The following is a 24,615-nucleotide window of genomic DNA, read 5'->3' as shown; positions in this document are numbered from 1 at the left end:
CCCCTTAGAGTCTGTCCTTAGCCTTCTCATCTATCTTGAGTCTCTTCTATTCCCACAACTATCAGATCCAGGAATAAGGCTCCCGACACCTGAATCTACAAACCAAAAGATAACTATGTGAAATATATTCACATTTTTCATCTTTGTCATTATTTAAAACACCCCACTCCTGTTCCCAGTAACCTCCTCAATATCTTCACCATCACCCTAGCTACTGACAGCTAGCTGCAATCTTGAGTTTAGGATTCACAAAATACTTTACAAGTATTAACTCATTTGATCCTCACAGCAACCCTGGCAGATTTACAGTTGAGGAAACTGAGGCAGAGAGATCCTAATTCCCTTGCCTGTGGTCACATAGCCAGTCAATGTCTGAAGCTGGATTGGTATTTGGTTCTTCTGACTCCATGTCCAGTGTACTCTCTCCTGTTTCACCTCACTGCCTCCATCTCCAACTCAACCATTCCAAAATAAAGTTTATTTTTCCCCTTTTGTTGCTGTTCAGTGGTTTCAGTCACATCTGCCTCTTCATGACTCCATTTGAGGGTTGTTGTTGGTTTTTTTATGGCAAAGATACTGGAGAGGTTTGCCATTTCCTTTTCCAGCTCATTATACAGATGGAGAAACTGAGGCAAACAGAGTAAAGTGACTTGCCCAGGATCACACAGTTAGGAAATATCTGAGGCCAGATTTGAACTCTGGAAGATGAGTCTTCCTGACTTGAGGCACAGCACTCTATCCACTCCATCAACTAAGTAGCCGTACTCTACTTCATACTACATAAGCAGATCATTCATTACAGGGTGAAAAGCAAGGTGTGGAAAGAAGAAATGAGGAGAGTAAGCAGGCCCAATGCTCCCTAAGTCAGATAACTGCCACGTAAGGCTTTCAGGACCAGTCGCTATGACAGGATGTCTGATAAGGTCTCAACCTTTTGAAACGCTTCACTAAAATCAATACTGTTTCTGCTCTTTTCTCTTAGTCCACAATGACGACTTTGCCACCCGTGCAGATAGAATACTCAAAGCTTGCACTCTTAACAAGAAAGAGGACAACGTGTTCCCCAGCAGGTCTCACAAAGTAAGTGACTCTGATTCTGGTGTTTGGGGTTTGGGTGTTGGTGTTGTTTTGGTTTGGTTTGGTTTGGTTTGGTGGTTTTGGTTTTTTTCATTTCTGTGATCCTTTGTCTTGCTACAATTCCAGTGGGCATAGAAGAAGGGTGGTCAGGGAGGAGGAATGAGAAGAAAATTTATGGAGTGAAGAGAGCCCCAAGAGATTATGATATACCAACAATGTCCATCAATTCCATGGATGAAGTATGTCTCTGAATAGACCCAGCTCATTTACTCTTATACTGGCATAGTTAACTTAGAGGATCTTTGTTGGTTTCTGTCTCAAAGGAAAGAAGTCCAATATTTGCCACTCAAAGTGGGTTGGGTCCGAGTTAAGACCGGAAATAATGGCTCTGGTGTCATTGATGACCAGACCATCTGAGTAGGAAGACTATCACAAAGACCCTCAGAGAGTATCAGAACTCAAAGGGATCTTTTCAGAGGTCATCTATTATAATACATTCCCAGAGTTTGAATCTCATCTGGAGCATCTCTGACAAGTAATGGTCTGAATTCTGCTTGATGACAGAGAACTCACTACTTCCAAAGATAGCCAGTTCCCTTTTAGGATAGCTGTGTGAGGAAGTTTTTCTCTGTATTGTCTCAAAATTGTCTCCTTGTAACTTTTACCCATTGCTCTAAATTCTATCCTTTGGACATAAACAGAAGTATTATACTTCTTCCATATACAACTAAATCCTCCTTTAGATATGCCCCAGTTTTTTTTTTAAATAATTTAAGAAATTTTAATAGAAATTACAGGTCTGAAACAAAACAAAACAGGACCCTGAAAATAAACATGTGAGATGACTCCTATAGATGAGACAGTAAATTGAATCCTAATGCCAGAAAATTTTTTGCATTTAAAGGCCTCCTAGTGATTATTATATTAGAAAATATAACATTATATGATATGTAACATATTACATATTTGTACATAATATATGATATATATTCTTTTTAAGTTACATTATTAAAGCTCCAAAGACTATATTAATATCCTATACTTGAATGCTATGTCGGTTTAGATTCTGAGATCAACATTTTTTTTTCTCATCTTGAAAATTTTCATTCCTACATAATAAAGATTTGAATATAGCTATTATTCAAAAAGTTTAACTCAATTGTCTCAATTCTTTGTGCAACACTGCTCATGCCCAGTAGACTCATGAGATGAGTATTTCTCCCCAAGTACTTCACTTCCTCTAGTTTCTATCTGTAAATCTTGTCATTTTTCTGCTTGGCATGTCAGTTCTCTTTTAATTCTTTTCCTCTCATTTAAATTTAGGGCTCAATTGCTAAAAATTAAAGATGAGACAGATAAGTATCTAGAATTGAAATGGAAAGGATTGACAAAAGAAGAGGCAGCTGGGTAAGCGTAACCTTTAAAAAGGCCTTCGTCTATAAAAGTTTGTTTCTTTTGTCTTGATTCTTCTGCTGAAATTTCCAGTTCCCCTATTCAGGATACCTTTTTTCATTGGAGCATGGCATTTAAAAATTAAACATCAATTAAATAATGATGAATCATTTCTACTGATCTTCCATATATCAAAGTCTTTTAATTTCGTGGTTCTCATAATTCTCGTATTTACCAAGGTATTATGATATCACATTTGCAATATTTTAGTTAAGGTTTTGTCATTAATTGCCTCTTAACCTTCTTTTTAAGGTGTTTTTACAGTCATGAAAAAACCTTGCATTAAGAAGTCTTATTAGAGCCGTATTTTTTTTCCTGGTACTTTTATCTTACTCTCTATTAATGTGCCTCTTTACTTCCAAATACTGACTTAAAAGACTAAAAGGACTGGAGAATGTATAATGATATAGCTGACATTCATATAATTTTTAACGGTTTACAAAGTCCTTTATGGATATTATCTCATTTGATCCTCACAATAGTGCTGTGAGACAGGTACCGGAGGTAACATTATCCCCATTTGCCAGATGAAGAAACTAATGATTCTGCATGGAGTAGATTTTAGCATGTTTAGATTTTTTTAAATATATACACTTAATTTTTCTGGTATGCCTGATCTGTAATTTTAATTTGATTAAATTTAAAAACAAATTCTTGTTAGACTGGGAGAAACTGACAAAGACCTAGAATAGCGTTTAAATAAGTGTCATCGTTTTTTACCTGTAGAATAAATGCTTTTGTTGGAGTCTGATATGATCTGCTACGTGTTAGCTCTCAAATGAAGTCTTATTTTAGGATTCCAGAATCAGAGAATGGAATTGTAAGGAACTCTCCCCACTGTGTAGATGTAGTAACTGAAACCCAGAGAAAAACATGACTCTCATAATCTCTTTTAGGTGGCTCGTTTGATGAAATAGTTCATTTAACTTTGATAAAAATCTGTGGAGTTCTTAAAAATCACATTGACATTGTACAACTGAAATAAAGAAATGTACCGTTAGTGAAATGAGATGTTGGGTTTGGTTGGTAGTTTGATACAAAGGGGGCAACATTTTAGTTATTTTCTTAATGTAATAAATGTTTTGCACTCATTTCTGATGTTTCCCAAGCATCAAGTCTATTGATCATTAGCATATATAGAATCTCTCTTAAGAAAAAAAAACATGCTTGCTGCTGCTTTAATGGAGTAAAATTAGTGGAGTTAAAAAATTTTGAAAGAATTTGATCCTAAATTTATTTTGGAGACTTCATTGCAGGTTAACAATGCAATGCTGGGTAAACTTAAAACTGAAACGATCCTCTAAAGCCTTGATTAAACCTGCTTGCTGTTAAGAGCAAGTGGGGGATGGGGTGGGAGTAGGATGGAGGGAAGGGAGGGGAAAGAAGTGAAGGGTGGTGGGTAGCCTGAAAGGGACCTTTTATAACAAGGTAAGAAGGAGGGCTGTGAACCTGAACTAGTGGCCGCTTGCTTTCATGCTTCATTTGATACAATACAAATGTGTAGGTTTTAATAAATTTACATAAATAATTGATAAAACTGCATAAATACAAAATGTATCAGTTCTTTGCCAGCACATATACCTGTGTGTGCTGGCTGAAAAATAAGTACTGAATATTTAACTGCGGCAATATGCATGCAACATAAGGGAGGATTAAAAATAGGCTTTTCTTATATGATTTTTGAAAATTTTCTTGACTTATGAAATTTTAAATTAACTTTTATAAAGTAACTATACAATTAGGCATTTCGGTGTATCTTGTGCTGTGTACTAATGGGGATTTGGGATAAATACAATTCTCATTCTAACTTGATGTCCTTGCTACTAACAAGTGGTAGAGAAGATTCATGTTTAATACATTATGATGCTGTAGCTATTTTTAAAGGCAAATGTTATGTATTTCTGGTGCGGGAGTTCTGATTTAAAGGTAAAGATGGCAAAATATCTTTAAACAATTTATTTTTAATTTACCTAGTGCTTTAGATTTCTTAGCAATGTGTGCAATGAAGAGCTACCCAAATCACAGCAAAATTGGATTTGCTCTCATGTATGCGTGCCCATCATTGGACCCCAACAAGAGGGGAAGTTGGGCATCCATTGGGGCCAAAGCCTCACTGTGTTTTTTTTCCATTGGGTCTGAAAGATTAAACTGAACTGGATTGATCTTAGGGCATAGAGAGCTGCTTTCAGAATCAGGAAGATCAGGGTTCAAGTTTTGTCCAATATCTTCTACCTATGTGACTCTGGTGGGGGGGGGGGGAGGGCAGGGAAGTCTCTTCTCAGTACTGGCAGACAATTTTCAAAGGTAAATTATAGAGCAGGTCTCATTGTTACTTATTGTGAACAACTTATCTCAGTGAAATGATGGTTCTAAACTTCCACTGCAACCCCCACCAAAAACAAACAAAAAACCCACAAATACCATAGTTTCAATGACAGGACATCAATCAACCAATTACTTAAGGAAGAAATTCTTTTGGAGAAAGGGACGCAGATACCCAGGAATGTTGACTTCTCTTTCTCCTCATTTTTGTTCATTTATTTCATTTAATAGCCAATATAGGCAAGGAGAGGATAGGAAATAAAAGACTTTTAGTTAAACTAAAAAGCAGGAGCTTTGTTTATGAAATCCTGAAGAACTGATAAATGATGACAAATCATTAGAGTAAGTTTTCAACAAAAATTTAAGTAGGTGAATGGAAAAAAATAAGATGTTCTTATTAGAAACCCAAATCTGAAGATGGGAGTTGGTAAAAGGGAACAAAATAAATATTTAGATAGCAGCTACCACATGCCAGGCACTGTGATTAGTGTTTTACAAATATTTTTTCCTTTGATACTCACAAATCAGGGAGGTTCAGTGCTATACATTTTACAGTTAAGGAAACTGAGCCAGCTTTGTCTAAGGTGGGATTTTAACTCGGGTCTTCAGGACTCCAGGTTCTGTATTCCATCCATTGCGCCATCTAGTTGCCTCTAAAAGAGACAACAGGGTAGGAATCTATGTGTCTGTTCAATGATAAAGATCATAGCATAGTGAATAGAGAGTGGGCCTCCGAATAAGGAAGACCTAGGTTCAAGTTTTATTGCTGATAGATACTTGTTGTATTACCCTGGGCAAGTCTCTTAACCTCCTACTGGTTTTTGACAGCTCAGTTAGATGATAAGTTGCAGAGAAGGTGCAAATCTGCATTGGCAATGGGAGCTCTAATTATCCCGGAGTTCCTATACCAATGAGATCACAGGCCCAGTCTCTGTTATTTATTCAACATTCATCAAATGTGTCCAATATCATGGAATCATAGTTCACAGGGAGGCCAAGTGCACAACTAGGTGGCACAGTGAAGAGAGTGCTAGGCCTGGAGTTAGGAAGGCTCCTCTTCCTGAGATCAGATCCAGCTTCAGACACTTCCTAGCTGTGTGACCCTGGGCAAGTCACTTCACCTTTTTGCCTCAGTTTCCTCTTCTGTAAAATGATCTGGAGAAGGAAATAGCAGACCACTCCAGTATTTTTGCCAAGAAAACCCCAAGTCAGGTCACAAAGACTCAGACACAACTGAAAAACAAAAAACAAACAAAAAAAAAAAGCAAACAACAGGTCAATGAGAACAACAACAAAGAGAATGGAAAGACAACTGAATCTAGAGTCAGACTAGGGTTCACATCCTGCCTCAGACGTTCTCTGACCTTGGGAAAGTTTTTTAGCTTCCCTCAGACTCAGTTTCTTCATCTCTAAAGTGCATGTGTGTGTGTGTGTGTGTGTGTGTGTGTGTGTGTGTGTGTGGACTAGATTGGCTCCAAAGACTTTTCCAGCTCTAAAGTCATGATTCTATTACTTTTATAGGGGAAAAGATCTGTAAAACATGTGGCTGTCCTCAGGTAAAAAATGCTATGGTAAGGGGGATTATAGTTGTAGAATTCATTTTTAAAAAGTCACTGATGAATGGGGCAGCTAGTGGTGCAGTGGATAAAGCACCTGCCCTGGAGTCAGGAGGACCTGAGTTCAAATGTGACCTCAGACACTTGACACTTACTAGCTGTGTGACCTTGGTCAAGTCACTTAACCCCCATTGCCCCAGAAAAAAAAAAAAAGAAAAAAATCACTGGTGAGGAAAGATGCTTAAATGCAGGAGTTTAGTTCCTAAATAATGTTGCTCTTAGAGCATTATGTATAAGTCTCCTTCAGGACTTGGAGGATGCATGATTCCATCAGAGGCATGATTCCACTAAGGCAGAATGCTCCCTTTTTAACAAATTAGGTATTCTTAGGGGCAGCTAGGTGGCACAGTGGATAGAGCACCGGCCCTGGATTCAGGAGGACCTGAGTTCAAATCCGGCCTCAGACACTTGACACTTACTAGCTGCATGACCCTGGGCAAGTCACTTAACTCCAATTGCCTCACCAAAAAAAAAAAAAAGAAAGGTAGAGAACAAATTAGGTATTCTTGGCAAACTGGGATGGCCCAAGAGGCTAACCTGCTGATGAGCCCTTGAAGTTAGCTGGGCTGTTCCTCATATGACCAAGATTTATTCCTTCACTTGGTGGCCTTGACTTGGCCATTCTCTAAGTCTCTTCAACTTGGGTAGGACCTACCAGAGCATGGGCTTGAGCTGATACAACCTTCAGGGAACTCAGAGCAAACTCTATCCCATGAGAAACCATGAGAGTGTGACTTAAGAAAATGATATTTAACTGTGGTAGTAATTAATTTTTTTTCAACTTTAGCTGATTAGCTAAGTGTTGCAGAGGATGGAGTGCCAGGCCTAGAATCAAGAAGACCTGAATTCAAATCTAGCCTCAGATACTTACTAGCTGTATGACCCTGGGCAAATCATTTAAATGTTTTTGCCTCACTTTCCTCATTTGTAAAATGAATTGGAGAACACTATGTATCCTTTCACATTATGAAGTGATTGGCCCCCAGCTAGATGGCCATGGGATGGATAGAGCATTGGGCCTAGAGTCAGGAAGACCTGAGTTCAAATCAAGCCTCAGACACTTATTAGGAGTGAGACCACAGGCAAGTCACATATCCTGTCTGCCTCAGTTCTTTCAACTCTAAAATGGGGATTATAAAAGCACCTACCTCCCAGGGTCATCATGAGGATCAGGTGAGGTAGTATTTTCTGAGTACTTATCACAGTGCCTGGCACATAGCAGACACTGAATAAATTCTTATCTGTTCCCTTCTACACCCCAAAATAAAATGAGCAGAAGAAGGAAATGGCAAACCACCCCAGCATCCTTGCCAAGAAGACCCAAACAGGTTCACAAAGAGTCAGATGAAAAAAAATCATAAAATCCTAGAATTCTAGAGTCTGAAAGCATGAATCTTGTCTACCACATTGTGGGACAGTGGCCGTCTCACCTGTCAACTGCCAGACTGCTCACTACCTCACTGGAGCCCATCCCATTTTTGCTCAGCTCTCATTCATCTTATGTTTGACTGAAATCTGCTCCTTGTGACTTCCATTTCTACCTTGTATGACCAGATGTTATTTTCTCCCTTAAATATGTGGTTTTAAAAACCTCCACTCATAAGTAGATTTTTTTTTTTGGCTACATGAACTAAATCTTTTTCCCTCCCAAGAATTCACATTTGGCCTTCTAATGAGAACTAACAGGAAAGATGCAATATACTAAAATATAAAAAAGGTCTTCAAAAAACATATTGTCAGCCTTCCTCTCATCTGAAAGGTAGGGAATATGAATGCAGAATTTTGTAAAAATGGACAGACACTGTTACTGTGTTGGTTGACTTTACTGAAACGACTGGATTTTCTGTTGTTCTAAGTAAGAGTACAATCTGGGGATGCCTAAGGAAAAGTGTCATGTAAAAACAAAATGAAAGAATAAAATTATTAGAAAATATGTGCATTAAAGATATAAAATAAATACATAAAATACTTAAAATAAATCCATAAATGACAAATTAAATTTATATATAAGTATAAATTTTGTGGTTGTTGTTCAGTTGGGTCTGCCTCCTCTTGACCCATTTGGGTTTTTTTTTTGGCAAAGATACTGGAGAGGTTTTCCATTTTCTTCTCTAGCTCATTTTACAGATGAAAAAACTGAGGCAAACAGGGTAAAATGACTTGCCCAGAGTCACACAGCTAGCAAGTGTCTGAGGCTGGATTTGAACTCAGGTCTTTGTAACTCCAGGCCCAGAACTCTATCCACTGTGCCACCTAGACACCACCCTTAGAGTCCTATTAATGTGGTTTCCCTCTCCCAGGACCTCCCTTCCCTCTCAATCTCTGTGGGAACTCAGGTCACACTCTCTAAAAGAAGGGCCACCCTCTCTTATTCTCTCAGTCAAATTGTCAGTCAAATCACCCAACCCAACCTCACAAGTGTATTTGCCCCAATTTCTAGGCTATTTCTGGACTAAATGTTATATTCAGTAATAAAAGGGGAAATATAGTATTTACTTAAATTTTAAAGAATCAGCCACACATAAAGCCTGATAAGTGAGATATGTTTGTACATAGCATTTTCATTTAATTAATATTTATTAATCCCATTGGACCTTTTTAGACTTTTGAACTATGTGTTCATTGTTCTAAATTATAATACTTTTAGTAAATTGTTTAAAATTTACTAAATTTTAAATTTACAATTTTTAGGGGCAGCTAGGTGGCACAGTGGATAAAATACTGGCACTGAATTCAGGAGCACCTGAGTTCAAATCTAGTCTCAGACACATGATATTTACCAGCTGTGAGACTCTGGGCAAGTCACTTAACCCTCATTGCCCCACAAAAAGTAAATAGATAGATAGCTAGATAGACAGACAGATAGATAAATAAAATAAAAAGAGTCCTTCGAAGGGGTTTGAAAAAATAAATAAAACCCATTCAACAAATTTCAAAATAATCATTTCTGGGATAAATCTAGAGCTGGTTCACACATCTGAAAGAGGAGTGAATTTGTTCTCTTTATGGCTTGGATTTTTCAGCTTGTTGTCTGTATATAAGAAATTAGGTTTAAAATATGAGCCATTATTTTGGATCATTTTTCACATAGTCTTTAGACAATTTAGGGTTTCTCAGCAAGGAAAGACCCCCCTCCCCCCTTACTGACTTTGACTTTCTTTTTATTCTTTCCCTTGGATTTGACCTTTATTCTATTTCCCATAAGGATTGAAAAACACTCCTCCCTCCAAGACTGGAGTAGTGATGTAAAACTCATCTCCAGCCCCACCCCCAGCCCCAAGTGCCATAGTCCTGCTCTCTTTTCTGTGTTGGAAACTGGAGACTATGGGATACCCTGGGTCACCTTGACACTGCTCACTGTGGCATGGGCCAGTGCTGTTCCTCAGGGTGCTTGCCTTCCCAAAGCCACTCCTGAGCCCTGGTCGCTCTTTGGCCCAATTTGACTTGTCTGAACACACATGATTAAGGTGGATCCTATCTCCACAATGGGACCATCTCTTGGGCTCCTTTACAATCATATAAATTGTTGCTTTCTGTGTTACTTAAGTGGTTTCTTGCATAAGAAAATGAGAAGACTGTTACTTTCTATAAAAAGTAGTAGAGAAGTTTTCCTAAATGTTTTTTTTCAAAAATACATTTCATTTTGATTTTTTTTCAAAGCCACCTTTATGTAAACCAACTTCAAACAAATCAGTTTTTCGACTAAAAGAATGTGATTTAGGGGCTGCTAAGGGGTGCTGTGGATAAAGTACCAGTCCTGGATTAAGAAGGACCTGAGTTCAAGTTTGACCTCAGACACTTGACTCTTACTAGCTGTGTGACCCTGGGCAAGTCACTTAACCCTCATTTCCCCACCAATAATAATAATAATAATAATAATAAATAAGAGAATGTGATTTTGGATCATTTTTCACATAGTCTTTAGACAATTTAGGGTTTCTCAGCAAGGAAAGACCCCCCTCCCCCCTTACTGACTTTGACTTTCTTTTTATTCTTTCCCTTGGATTTGACCTTTATTCTATTTCCCATAAGGATTGAAAAACACTCCTCCCTCCAAGACTGGAGTAGTGATGTAAAACTCATCTCCAGCCCCACCCCCAGCCCCAAGTGCCATAGTCCTGCTCTCTTTTCTGTGTTGGAAACTGGAGACTATGGGATACCCTGGGTCACCTTGACACTGCTCACTGTGGCATGGGCCAGTGCTGTTCCTCAGGGTGCTTGCCTTCCCAAAGCCACTCCTGAGCCCTGGTCGCTCTTTGGCCCAATTTGACTTGTCTGAACACACATGATTAAGGTGGATCCTATCTCCACAATGGGACCATCTCTTGGGCTCCTTTACAATCATATAAATTGTTGCTTTCTGTGTTACTTAAGTGGTTTCTTGCATAAGAAAATGAGAAGACTGTTACTTTCTATAAAAAGTAGTAGAGAAGTTTTCCTAAATGTTTTTTTTCAAAAATACATTTCATTTTGATTTTTTTTCAAAGCCACCTTTATGTAAACCAACTTCAAACAAATCAGTTTTTCGACTAAAAGAATGTGATTTAGGGGCTGCTAAGGGGTGCTGTGGATAAAGTACCAGTCCTGGATTAAGAAGGACCTGAGTTCAAGTTTGACCTCAGACACTTGACTCTTACTAGCTGTGTGACCCTGGGCAAGTCACTTAACCCTCATTTCCCCACCAATAATAATAATAATAATAATAATAAATAAGAGAATGTGATTTAATGTGCTTTACCTATTTCTTTAGTGGCTGAAATTAATGGTAATGCAACATTTAGGAATAGATATTATGTAATATATTCTTTCTTTCTTTTTTTTTTCTTTTTTTTTTGCAGGGCAATGAGGATTAAGTGACTTGCCCAGGGTCACACAGCTAGTAAGTGTCAAGTGTCTAAGGCTGGATTTGAACTCAGGTCCTCCTGAATCCAGGACCACTACCTTATGCACTGTGCCATCTAACTGTCCCCCCCTCCACCACCACCACAGTGAATTCTAATGTTCTATCCACATCAGTGTGCTTGCTGCTTCTTGCACATGGCACGGTACCTCCCAGACCAGTACCTTTGCCACTGGCCATCCCCCATGCCAGGGATGCTCTTCCTCCTCCTCCCTTCCCTCCTTACCCCTGGGTTCCTTCAGGACTCAACTCAAAGGCTACCTTCTGCTTCACGTATTTTTCCAGTCCCCCCCCCCCAGACTCAGACACATACTAGTTGGGTGCCACTGGGTTAGTCATTTAACTTCTATCTCCCTCAGTTTCCCTACCTGTAAAATGGGGATAATAATATCTTCCTCCCAAGTTATTGTGAGGATTAAATGAGATAATATTTGTTTTGGGCTGTTACAGCCTTTCCACTAAAACTAGCTTCCATTTACTCTGTGATTGTATGTTGTTGTTGTTGTTGTTAAGTCATGTCCAACTCTTCATGACACCATTTGGTGTTTTCTTGGCACAGATACTGGAGTGGTTTGCCATCTCCTACTCCAGCTCATTTTCCAGATGAGGGAACTGAGAGGGTTAAGTGACTTGCCCAGGGTCACTGAGTTAGTAAGTGGCTAAGGCCGGATTTACACTCAGGTCTTCCTGACTCCACAGGCAAGTGCTCACTATGCCACCTCACTGCCCAATGTTTATCTTGATCTGTGGGAGAAAATTATTATTAATAATGGGGTTTGGGTAGACCCAGGGACACCCCCTCCCCCCCACTCAGGGGCTCTGGCTGGTTTCTCAGAGCCAGCCCAGGGTCCTTAAAAATGGAAATCAGAGTAACTCTGTAGAGACAATAGAGAATAAAACCACACCTACCTGAAAGCCTCTGGCCTCTGACCTTAGCACATACTGCTCATTTTAATATGGACCACCCTCAAGTCCAGTAAGTCAATAGATTTGAATGATGCAAGCCAATTAGCTTTGAGCAGTGTGTAAGAGCTGCCTCTCCTCCAGACTGCTGGAAGCTTATGCTCTCTCTCACTCTCTTGGCTGGGACACTGGAGCAGGCAGCCCCGCAGCTCCACCTCTCTCTCTTTTCTACCTAGGCATGTAGGGATTCTGAATTCTGAGCAATGTGCTCTCTCTCTTTACTGACATTTAATATGATTTAATAAATGCTTAATGCTAAAACTGGTGCAGTAGACTCTAATTTAAAAAATAGAAATATATTAGAAACCCCATTTAAGTTCCCCAATATCTTAGGATAGGGAAAGGTACCCCCAATATATTTCAAATGACACATATGACCTATTTATATACACATGCTGACCCCTCCATTAATTTATAAGAGATTCTTAATGACTGGAGACATTTTCCTTTGTGTCCCCAGAGCTTTGCACAGTGCCTGGCCCAGAGGAAGCCCTTAATGCTTGTTAATTGACTGAAAAAATAAACTTGATCACCTGACCTAGAATAATCCAGTCAGGTCAGTTTTGAACTCTATACTTTGCGTTGATTTGTAAATACAATATTGAGACACTGTGGTGAAAAGGATGGGATCTGGCACTCAGAACCTGTGTCAATATCTATATTTAATATCTATAAAATAGGCATGATAATATTTACATTACTTCTCTCATAGGTATATTGTGAGAATTGGCTGAAGTTATATGTGCCAAACACTTTATAAACCTTGAAGCACTGTGTAAATATCACGAGACTTTATCATATGAAAATTGGACTGTGATAGAGCCCAACTTCCTTGAGGGATTTCACTGATGTGAACAGTCCCTCCAAGGGTGCCCATTACCACCCATCCATGTCCTCATCTTCTACACTTGTGTGTCCTTTCCTGTGCATCTTATACAAGGGGGTGATAGCATACACTAGAGGAAGTCCTACTTTTATATCTCTTGATATTGCATGATGACCTGCTGAGCATATGGCCTATCAATTATCCCTTGCTTTCATTGCTTGATTAGTTGACCTTCTTTTCAAAAAGGAATCTCTCTTTTGGATGGTAAGATGGCACAATGGATAGAGCACCAGGCCTGGAGTCAGAAAGATCTGAGTTCAAATCCTGCCTCAGACATTTACTAGCTGTGTGACCCTGGGCAAATCACTTAACCCTGTTTGCCTCAGTTTCCTCATCTTTAAAGTGACCTGGAGAAGGAAATGGCAGACCAGTATCTTTTCCAAGAAAACCCCAAATGGGATCATAAGAGTTGGGCAGAACTGAAAAATGACTAAACAAGCAAATAATAATAAAAAAAATCTCCCTTTGTTCCACTTCTTGGGTGAAACTTTTTGTAATAATATATTTCATCCTATTCATGCTTGTTCTGTGTTATTATTTTGTTGACCTACAACTTAAATCCCTTGGAGGACATGGTATTCCCTAACTTGTATCTATAAGGCATTAATGACAAAAGAATACTGATATTAAAAAGATGGGCCTTTGTTTCAGGGAGAAATGCTGGGTCATTAAAAGGATTATATAGTTTCCCCCTAAATAATCCAGCTTTCTCTCTTCCAATTTAAAATATAATCTCTTTTTATATGCATGTTAATAGGATCATGTCACTATACTGCTCAAAATTATTTCAGCATCTTAGTATCACATATTTAGAGTTGGGGGACCTTTGAGGACGTCTAATCCAACAACCTCATTTAATTTTTGTTTTTTTTTGGTGAGGCAATTGGGGTTAAGTGACTTGCCCAGGGTCACACAGCTAGTAAGTATCAAGTGTCTGAGACTGGATTTGAACTCAGGTCCTCCTGAATCCAGGGCCAGTGCTCTACCCAGTGCGCCACCTAGCTGCCCCTAACCTCATTTAATTTAATGGTGTTGATGAGAATAATAATAATAATTACTATTTATATAATGCTTTAAGCTTTGGGAGGTGGAGCCAAGATGACAGAGAAGACAGGAAGTTGACTGAGCTCTCTGGAGTTTCTCTCAAAAATAACATTAAATCAAGCCTCTAAACAGATTCTGTAGCTACAGAACCTACAAAAAGACAGAGAGACATGATCTTCCAACTTGAGATAATTTAGAAGACTTCAAAAAAGGTCAGTCTCACTTGGGCAAAAGGGGTTCACAGTGTGGAAGATGTCTGGACAAGTCAGCAGAAGGCTCTTGACCACAGCATAGATCAGCAGCTGAGGCTCCTTGGTCCTGACTCAGCAGGTTGGTGGCACAGAAGACCAGTTGTGAGACCTGCAAACCCTGGCTAAGAGGGCAAACTGCCAGTTAGAGAAACTCCCACAGGACAGGTGCAACTAGGCTAAGCCATCCCAGCACAGGGAGCGAGCCCAAGGCAGTGAGGAATACACAAGCTGCAGAGGCCTCAGAGCGGAAAACCAGTGATCAGGCCCCTATCCCCTAGCACTAAGAAGCTTGCAACAGTGGTCCCTGTGCCTCGGTTTGCAGAGCTCAACTTTAAAAGTCAAAAATAGTCTAAACTATGAGTAAGAAACAGAAAAGGACCCTTACCATAGAGAGCTTCTACGGCAACAGGGATGATGAAAACACAAACTCAGATGAGGACAACACTATCAAAACACCTACATGTGAAGCCTCAAAGGGGAAGATGAATTGGTCTCAAAACCAAAAAAGCCTTCTTGGAAGAGCTCAAAAAGGCTTTTAAAAATCAAATGAGAGGGGGCAGCTAGATGGCGCAGTGGATAGAGCACTGGCCCTGGATTCAGGAGTACCTGAGTTCAAATCCGGCCTCAGACACTTAACACTTATACTAGCTGTGTGACCCTGGGCAAGTCACTTAACCCAAATTGCCTTACTCAAAACAAAACAAACAAACAAAAAAAATCTTTAAAAAAAAAAAAATCAAATGAGAGCGGTAGAAGAAAATGGGAAAAGAAATGAGAATTAAACAAGAAAATTATGAAAAAATAGTCAAGAGCTTGGAAAAGGAAGCACAAAAATTGACTGAAGAAAACAATTCCTTAAAAAATACAGTTGGCCAAATGGGGAAAAAAATCCACTGAAGAAATCAACTGCTTTAACAGTAAAATTGGTCAAATGGAAAAGGAGGTTGCGAAAGCTTACTGAAGAAAATAAAGCCTTAAAAATTAGAATTGAGCAGATAGAAGATAATGACTACATGAGACAGCAGGAATGAGTCAAATGGAATAAAAAGAATGAAAAAATAGAAGAAAATGTGAAACACCTCATCAAAAAGACCTGAAAAATAGATCCAGGAGAGATAAGTTAAGAATTATTGGACTACCATGACCAAACAAAGAGTCTAGACACCATATTCTAGGAAATTATTAAGGAGAACTGCCCTTATATCCTAAAACCAGAGGATAAAATAGTCATCAAAAGAATCCACCAATAACCTCGTGAAAGAGACCCCAAAAGGAAAACTCCAAGAAATATTGTAGCAAAATTCCAGAATTATGAGAAGGAGAAAATACTACAAGCAACCAGAAAGAAACAACTTAAATACCATGGAGCCACAGTCAGGATTACACAGGACCTGGCAGCTTCAACATTAAAGGATCAAAGGGTTTGGAATATGATAATCTGGAAGGCAGAGGAGCTTGGATTACAACAAAGAGTCAACTACCCAGAAAAATTGATCATTATCTTTAAGGGGGAAAGATGGACATTTAATGAAATAGGGGACTTTCAAGCTTTCCTGATGAAAAAACCAGAACTGAACAGAAAATTTGATCTTCAAATACAAGATTCAAGAGAAGTATAAAAAGGTAAACAGAAAAAAAAATTATTCAATAAGGTTAAACTGTTTACATCCCTACATGGGAAGATAATACTTGTAACGCTTGAGAACTGTATCTCTATTTGGGCAGATAGAAGGAGTATACATAGAGGGTATAAGCATGAATTGACTTTGATACCAAAAAAATTAAGGGGTGAAAAAAGGAGTATATGGGGAGAAGAGTAAAGGGGAGGGGGAATGGGGTAAATTACATCACATGAAGAAGCACAAAAAACCTGTTACAATAGAGGGAAAGAAGGGAGAGGTGAGCATTTTTCAACCTTATTTTCATCAGATTTGGCTCAAAGAGGGAATAATATATACACACATTTGGATAAATAAATTTAACTTACCCTATAGGGAAGTAGAAGGGGAAGGGGAAAAGGGGGGGCACTGAGAGAAGAGAGGGCAGAAGCAATGCTTTAAGCTTTGTAAGGACATCTAGGTGGTACAGTGGATAGATCACTGATCCTGAAGTCAGGAGGATGTGAGTTCAAATCCAGCCTCAGATACTTGGCACTTACTAGCTTGTGACCCTGAGCAAATTATTTTATACAGTTTCCTTAAACATCCAGGGCCATTTCCAGTTGTCCTGATGTATCTCTTGCCACTGGAACCAGTGGCTCTGGAGTAGTGAGGTTGGTGACTTTGCAAAGCCTTCCCTCACTTAAATCCAGTTCACTGCAAGTCATGATATCACTTCCCAATGTCATGACCCTCTTTGAGAGTAAAGAACAAACAACAACAATAAGCTTTGTAAAGGGCCTTAAAACTATCTGGTTTAATCTTCATAATAACCATGGGAAATAGATATTATCATTATCCCCATTTTACAGATGAGGGAACTGAGGTAAGCAGAGGTTAAATGACTCATCAAGGGGCATACAGCTAGTAAATATCTGAGTCCAGATTTGAACTCAGTTCTTCTTGACTCTGGGTCTAGCATTCTATCCTATATACCACTTAGCTGCCTGGGAAGTTAAAATAACTCATGCCCAAGGTCACCAGGATTTGAGTCTATGTCTTCTAACTCCAAAACTAGATAGAAAGCTCTGGTTTCCCGGTATTCAAGGGCCTCCAAAATTTGATCCTAATTGAACCCTTTTTAGGCTTCAATCTTATTACTACCATTCATACACTCTATGTTTCCCCCAAACTAGCCTTCATTCCTTCCCACATTCTCCTTATACCCTCTCCTAATTCTCTGCCTCATATCTTTCTTGCATGCCAGAAACAGTCTCCTGCTCCCCACATGCCCCTCTCCCCAGGGGGAGGCCTTTCCTGACCCACCCAGGTGAAAGTGTTTCTCTGGTCTTGTGCCTTGCCTGGAACTCTCCTTTGTATTGACCTCACTCTTGCTCCTGTAATACTTATGAGTGCACATTCACTTTATTATCATTATTATTATTCATTCGTTATTTGCACATTTATTATTATTTATCGCCCCCCTCCCCATTAGATCGCAAACCCCTTGAGATCCAAATCTTGGTATAGTTATTGTTATATCCCCAGAACCTAACATAGTACATTCTACAAAATAGACAATCTAATAAATACCTGCCGAATTGACTTGAATGAAAAAAATATTATCTGAGTGAATTAATATTATATTATTCAAAATACATGAAAATACATAAAAATGAAATCCTAACCACTATGTCTAACCAAATAAGCATAGTTTTAAGACTATTTTTCTAGTGATGCTTCAAGAGATTTACAAAAGTTCTTTTTAGTCGAAAGTTTTAAAATATAGAGACAAAGCAAGTTTCTAAGACCAGAATTCTTTTGTTGTTGTTGTTGTTGTTGTTGTTGTTGTTATTGTTGTTTGCGGGGCAATGGGGGTTAAGTGACTTGCCCAGGGTCACACAGCTAGTAAGTGTCAAGTGTCTGAGGCCGGATTTGAAGTCAGGTACTCCTGACTCCAGGGCTGGTGCTTTATCCACTGCGCCACCTAGCCGCCCCCAGAATTCTTAATAGAATGTAAGCTTCCTGAGGGATTTTTTTTTCTCTGTGTATCTCTGGTGCCTAGCATAAGGCCTGGTACCTACTGGGTGCTTTATAAAATGTTTTTTGAATGAATGAATGCATTCTATGAAGTCATAAGTTAATTAGGGCTGCCATTCCATCCCTATTTTCCAATCAGTATCATATTCTAATATCCCCTTGTGAAATATAAACATGTTGTGATACCTCATTTATTCTGTAGTCAGATACAAATGAAGCTCAGCCATCCAGAGCATAGACAGAAAGTCTGTTATAAGAATAAGGGGCCCTATGGAAAGAGTCATCTCCAAGCCTTTGCACTAACATAGACTTAGAATTCAGAGCTAAAGTGAATTTATTCATATAGTAAGCTTGGTCACTTGGGGGGATTTTTGTTTATTTTTCCCCAGACAGCCTCTGATTATTCCTATATTTATACAGGTAGCAGATCGAAACATGAAAGGAAGAGAAGAAACTAGTAGAAACCAACATATTGAGGCAGGGAGGGAAAGGACAAAAGATTCAGTCACTAGTCAAGTCCAGCAGTCAGGAGAATACAGCAAAAGGGTGAACCACATCCCATACACTTGAGAATTCCCTGAGGCCATTCCAATATTACTATAGAGGACAGAAATTAATGACCCTTAGTCACAGAAAAAGGTTCAATTAAACCCACTCCACTGTTTCAGAAGACAGAGGAGTTTGTCATACATTTTAGGAAGATCTCCATCCAAAATGGCTCATATAAATTTTTAAAACATTTTTAGCACTCAGCTTTCTCGGAGATACAGCTGCATGGAGTAATATATTCCCTGATGGTGCCAGATAAGAGGTCTTCTTCCTAGTTGTCAGCCCCTCCCCAAAATTTACTTCGTGATTATTTGGGGTATCTATTTCACATTTACTCCATGCTGTCCTCCAGTAAAATGTAAGCTGCTGAGGGCAAGAATTTGTGCCTTCATCTGCCTAGTCTCTAGCACAGTGCCCAACACATAGTAAGCCCTTAAAAAAGCTTGCTGAATGGATTTCTGAAATACCTTTAAAGAAGTGAGTTGCTCAACTGGGAAATTCTCCTTCCTGTTTTCCATTTCTCTCCCTGGGCTCATCAGAGACAAAAGCTAGCTAACACCATGAATGACAGTCAGGATCCAAAAGGTTCTCGACAGGGTCTGTGACGTTATGTTAAATTTAATAAGATGCTCAAACACTTGACACTTACTAGCTGTGTGACCCAGGGCAAGTCACTTAACCCTCATTGCCCCACAAAAAAGAAGAAGAAGATGATGAAATGCAATAGGGATAAATGTAAAGTCTTGCCCTCAGGTGCAAAAAATCAATTTCACAAGTATAAGATAGGGAAGGCATTATTAAACTGCATTCTGAAAAAGTTGTGAGAGTTTTAGTGGACCACAGGTCAATGTAAATGAACTTGATGGCCAAAAAATGTTAATCACATCTTAGGTGTAACTTCCAGGATTAGAGAGGCGATAGTCCCACTGTACCCTGTCCTCTTTTCAGCAAGTTCGGTAGTTTGTTTGGTTGTGTGCAACAGTTCATGATACCATTTGGGATTTTCTTGGCAAGGATACTGGAGTGCTTTTCCATTCCTTCTCCAGGTCATCTTACAGATGAGGAAACTGAGGCAAACAGGGTTAAGTGACTTGATCAGGGTCACACAGCCAATAAGTATCAGAGACCAGACTTGAACTTAGGAAGATGAGTGTTCCTGACTCCAGGCCCAGTGCTCTCTCCACTGTGTCACCTAGATTCCCCCTTCCTTAGACCTCTTCTAAAGCATTATGTTTAGTTCTGAATACTTCAGTTTAAGAAGAACATTGATAAGATGGAGAGTGTCCAGAAGAGGCAATAAGGATGGAGAAGGTCCTTGAGTTTGCATCATGTGAGGATAAGTTGAAGGAACCGAACAGACCTAATTACCCTGGAGAAATGAAAACTTAGAAAGGACCCAATAGTTGTTTTCAATTATTTGCAAGGACTGGTATGAGAGGGGAAATTTAGCTTATTCTATCTGGTCCCAGAAAACAGAGCCAGAATTTGAGATCTATGAACCCAAATATTGCAAAGAGCTCAGTTTAAGTGTGAGGGCAAGAAACAATTGGAGCTGTCCAAAATTGTAATGGGCTGCCCCTAGAAGTGGTGGCTTCCCCCTGTTTGGGCATTTTCCAGCAGAGTCTGGATGACCACTCGTTGAATATGGTATATTTGGGAGCAGGGTTCCTTTCGTGCACGTGGCACACTTGTCCTCTGAGGCATCCTTCCAACTCTCATGTTCTGTCATTCTTTCATTCTGTTCTTGTGAGATTCTGTGACCCTCCAGCCCTTCCACTTGTCCCCATTAGTTCTGAGGAGTCCTGGGCAATTCCTGCCACAGACATGCATCTTTTCCTGGGCTTCTTTGTGCTTCACTTTGATGGGTGCCCTGCGAAGATTCTGAACTGCTGTTGAAAGCATTTAAAAAGTACACTTCTCCTGCCTATTGTAAAATATGCTGTTTAGAATCGTCATCTCTTCTGATCATTTCAAGTCAAGTTCAGTTATGGTGCCAGGATGCCCCTTTTGTGTTCTCCTTGTGTTTGTTCTCCCAGATGACAAACGAGCAAACATCAGTGGGATCGTGATGTTGATCAGTGCAGACTTGCTCCTCTTCTCATGCCTGGGAATCAAAACAGAAAGCATTTGGGGAGTCTCTCTTTTGTCTTAACTTTTTAATCATCTAGCCCTGGTAAAATGATGAACTCGTGAGAAATGAGGATAAGGAAATGGTAAATCACTCCAGTATCTCTGCCAAGAAAACCCCAAACGGGGTGATGAAGAGTCAGACACAACTGAAAACAACTGAACAAGAACAGAAAGTTACTTTGTTTATATTTTCTATTTGTTTATCTGTGTATTCTGCATTTCACTCAATAGAACATAAGTTTTTTGAGGGCAGGATTTGTTTTCCTTTTAGACCTTGTATCCCTGATGTCTTGCATAGTGCCTGGCACTTAGTTGAATTAAATTAAACCATTGCCAAATGGAGAAGTACAGAGATGGAATGGGCTTTGAGAAGAAGGGTAATGGATTTGATTTTAGACACGTTATCTTTGAGTTAACAGTGGGGTATCTGAGTAGAAAAGACCAGGAAGGAGGAAGAGATGCCAAGCTTGAGATGAGGAAAGCATCCCTGCTGGAAACCTAGATTTAGAAAACAGCCTCATTGAAGTAACAGCTAAAGCTGTGAGAGAAGTTGAGATGTACTAGGGAAGGAATAAAGAAAGGAGAAGATGCCTAGAATTTTCTTCCTCAAATGATTTTGCAATCTTCTGACTTCTTTTCTGGAACGCAAAATAAACCCAGTGCCAAGTGATCACAATAGGGATGGTTTGGGCCAGTGCAGGCAGACCTTCCGTTTTGTGCAAACTCTTTGGATAGATTTTTAAAAATAAATTATTCAGGTGTGTCAAAAACTTGAAAACTGCTAACATTGTATACATGTATAAATAAACAGTGCACACATGCCCTGCCCTTTTGTGATAGGACCAATATCAACCTTTCCCCGCTTCCTGCAACAAGGGTGCAATAGCTCTTTCCAGTTGTTCAGTCATTCTTCTGTCATGTCTAACTCTTAATAATTGTATTTAGGGTTTTCTTGGCAAAGATACTGTGGTGGTTTTCCATTTCCTTCTCCAGTTCATTTTATAGATAAGTAAACTGAGGCAAACCAGGTTAAGCTACTTGCCCAGGGTCACACAGTTAATAAGTATCTGAGGCTGGATTTGAATTCAGGTCTTCCTGACTCCAGGCCTGGTACTCTATCTACTGTGCCACCTAGCTGCCCATGCAACAGTGCTTTTTTTTCCTAAAAGGGCAACAAAGCTGGGGTTGGGGAGATTTAATTGGCTCGTACTTCCCTATTCACAGCCTTCTGGTCTCATAAAGGTATGAAAAGTCCCACCCATGTGCAGTCAGGAACCCTGCAATCTGATGGGCTTCTTCAGTCATTTACTCTACCCTGAAGACTAGACAGGTTTTCATATGGAGATAAAGTACAGCATGAGTATAGGAGTTAACTGTGGCTGTATGCCTCCAAATTGCCTCCTCTGCAAGAAGGTGGCCCTGCAACTATGCCGTTCCTGCTTGAGTGGTTCCCGATGCAAGAACACATTTTGTTTGCTTTCTTAATAGAAGCCATATTTCTTCTAAATGTGTGTTGTTCAGCTTTGTGGCTAGCATTCTGTGCCTTTCCCACCAGCGTGATTTCCTTAGCAAGTCATTTCCGTTAGACTTTGATGCATAGCAATTGATGAATAAATCAGCAAGTCTTTATAAAGTCCCTACTCTGTGCTGGGAGCTGAGGGTTCAGATACAATGAATACAATAATCCCTACTGGCAAAGACTTTACATTTTAGTGGGGAGATAGCTAGTTCATTTATCAGTATGAGGAGAATAAATGTAAAGAACTGCAAAGTAATTAAATACAAAGTGGTTTGAGGGAGATGGTGCCGGCAGCTGGGGAATCAAGAAAGGCTTCATATGGGGGGGATTTATGATATTTGTCTTGAAAGAAGATTGAGATTCTTGGGCAAAAGTGAAGAGGGGATACATTCTGAGAATAGGTGATGGTAAGTGCAAAGGTATGAGATAAGAGATCCGAGTGTTGTGTATAAAAAGCAGGGAAAAGTCAATCTGTCTGTAATGTCAAATGAGGTTGGAGAGATAGGTAGGAGCCAGGTTGTAAAGGGCTTTTAAAAGCTAAGCAAAAGACTTTGTATGTGATCATGCAGGAAACGGGGAACTACTGTAGTCAGTTGTGAAAGGGAGAGACATTGTCAGATGTGTGCTTCAGGAAAATCATTTTGGCAGTGGTGTGGAAGATGGGCTGCAATAAAGAGAGACTTGAAGCAGAGAGACCAATTAAGAGGTACTTGCAGAGAGCTTATGGGAGAGGCAACAAAGGTCTGAAGCTATGTGATAGATATCTAAGTGGAGAAAAAGGTTTGAATGTGGGAGATGTTGGGGAGATAGAAATGGCAAGATTTGGCAAACTGTTGGCTATGTGGGGTAAGGGATCATGGATGACTGAATGTAGCAGCAAGAAGAGAATGGTACTACTTTGGCACTTTCATTTTAAATAATTTCATTATTTTTCAAATAGCAAATATTTTAATTAATTTATCCCTTCTGCAACATCCTCATTGACCATTTTTTAAAAAAACCTTGGAAAACAGGTCCCTCAATATATATCTACATAGTCCAGCATCCCCACACTTGTTGGACCCAAAAATATATCTCATTGTGCATTTTAAGTTCATCACATCTCTATCAGGAGCTATGTTGTATTTTATCTTCTTCCTTTTTGTACTGCATGATCAGATATCTGATGTGTCTTCTTTTCAAAATTATTTTTCTTCTATAATGTTGTTATTGTGGTATAAATTATTCTCCTAGTTCTGCTCATCTTGTTCTCCATCATTTCATAAATGTCTGTCCACTTTCCTCCTTGTACATACATTTCATCACTTCTTATGGCTCAACAATATTCCATTATATTCATATACCGTAATTTGTGTCTCTATTCCCCTTAGTTTCCTATTTTTGGCTACCACAAAATTGCTATAAATATTTTTATACATACAGACCCTTTTCTTTTTATTTCTTCGGGATATAGGACTAGTAATGTTATAGCTAGATCAAAGGGTATACAGAATTTAGTAATTTTCTGGACATTGTTCTAAATTGCTTTCTATTATTGTTGGACCAATTCATGGCTCTACCAACAGTACATTATCATACCTGTTTTCTCACAGCCCTTCCAACATTTGTAACTTCTTTCCTTTTTCATTTTTGCCAATTTGAAAGACATGAGGTGGAACCTCAAAGCACCTTTAATTTTAATATCCTCATATAATTGTTGATAGCTTGGATTTCTTCCTTTAAAATGTGTCTTTGATTGTTTACATATTGGAGAATGGCTTTTAATACTTGCAAATTTGAATCAGTTTCTTATATATACCTTTTCAGAGAAATTTGTTGTAAAGATTTTTCTCCCAGTTACCTGTGTTCCTTCTAATTTTTACTACATTAAATTTATTCAAAAACTTTATTTTTATATAATCAACATTGTCCATTGTATCTTTTGTGATCCTTCCTATCCCTTGCTTAGCCATAAACTCTTCCCTGATCCATAAATCTGAAAGGTACTTTTTTCCTTATGCCTCTAATATGATTATGATGTGACCTTTGATTTCTATGTTTAGATCTATTTGGAGTTTATGTTGATCTATGGTGTGACATGTTTGTCTAAACCTAATTTCTGCCAGGTTACTGTCCAGTTTTCCCAGCAGTTTTTGTCAAATAGTGAGTCCTTCCTTCCAGTAATTGAGAGTATTTTTAGTTTCTCAAACCCTATTCTACTGTTTTGCTTGTTTCTTCATATTGAGTACCCAATCGATCCCACTGATTTCCCCTGCCTCCTTTTTTTAA

The 24,615-nt window shown here is 39.0% G+C and overlaps 1 protein-coding gene across 1 annotated transcript in view; it reads left to right on the top strand.

Annotated features, from left to right (window-relative positions):
- TTC29 (tetratricopeptide repeat domain 29) overlaps window positions 1-24,615 on the top strand; it is a 249,965-nt gene that overhangs the window by 7,665 nt on the left and 217,685 nt on the right. Inside the window, exons 3-4 of the mRNA XM_043971929.1 lie at window positions 983-1,080; window positions 2,401-2,484. Of these exons, the coding sequence (XP_043827864.1) occupies window positions 989-1,080; window positions 2,401-2,484 (176 nt within the window). The 5' untranslated portion in view covers window positions 983-988. The remainder of the gene's footprint in view (window positions 1-982; window positions 1,081-2,400; window positions 2,485-24,615) is intronic.

The sequence above is a fragment of the Dromiciops gliroides genome, chromosome 6, assembly GCF_019393635.1.
Source record: "Dromiciops gliroides isolate mDroGli1 chromosome 6, mDroGli1.pri, whole genome shotgun sequence".
NCBI classification, from domain to species: Eukaryota; Metazoa; Chordata; class Mammalia; order Microbiotheria; family Microbiotheriidae; genus Dromiciops; species Dromiciops gliroides.
Note: the sequence above shows the minus strand (reverse complement) of the source record. Positions and strands in the feature narration are given on the sequence as shown.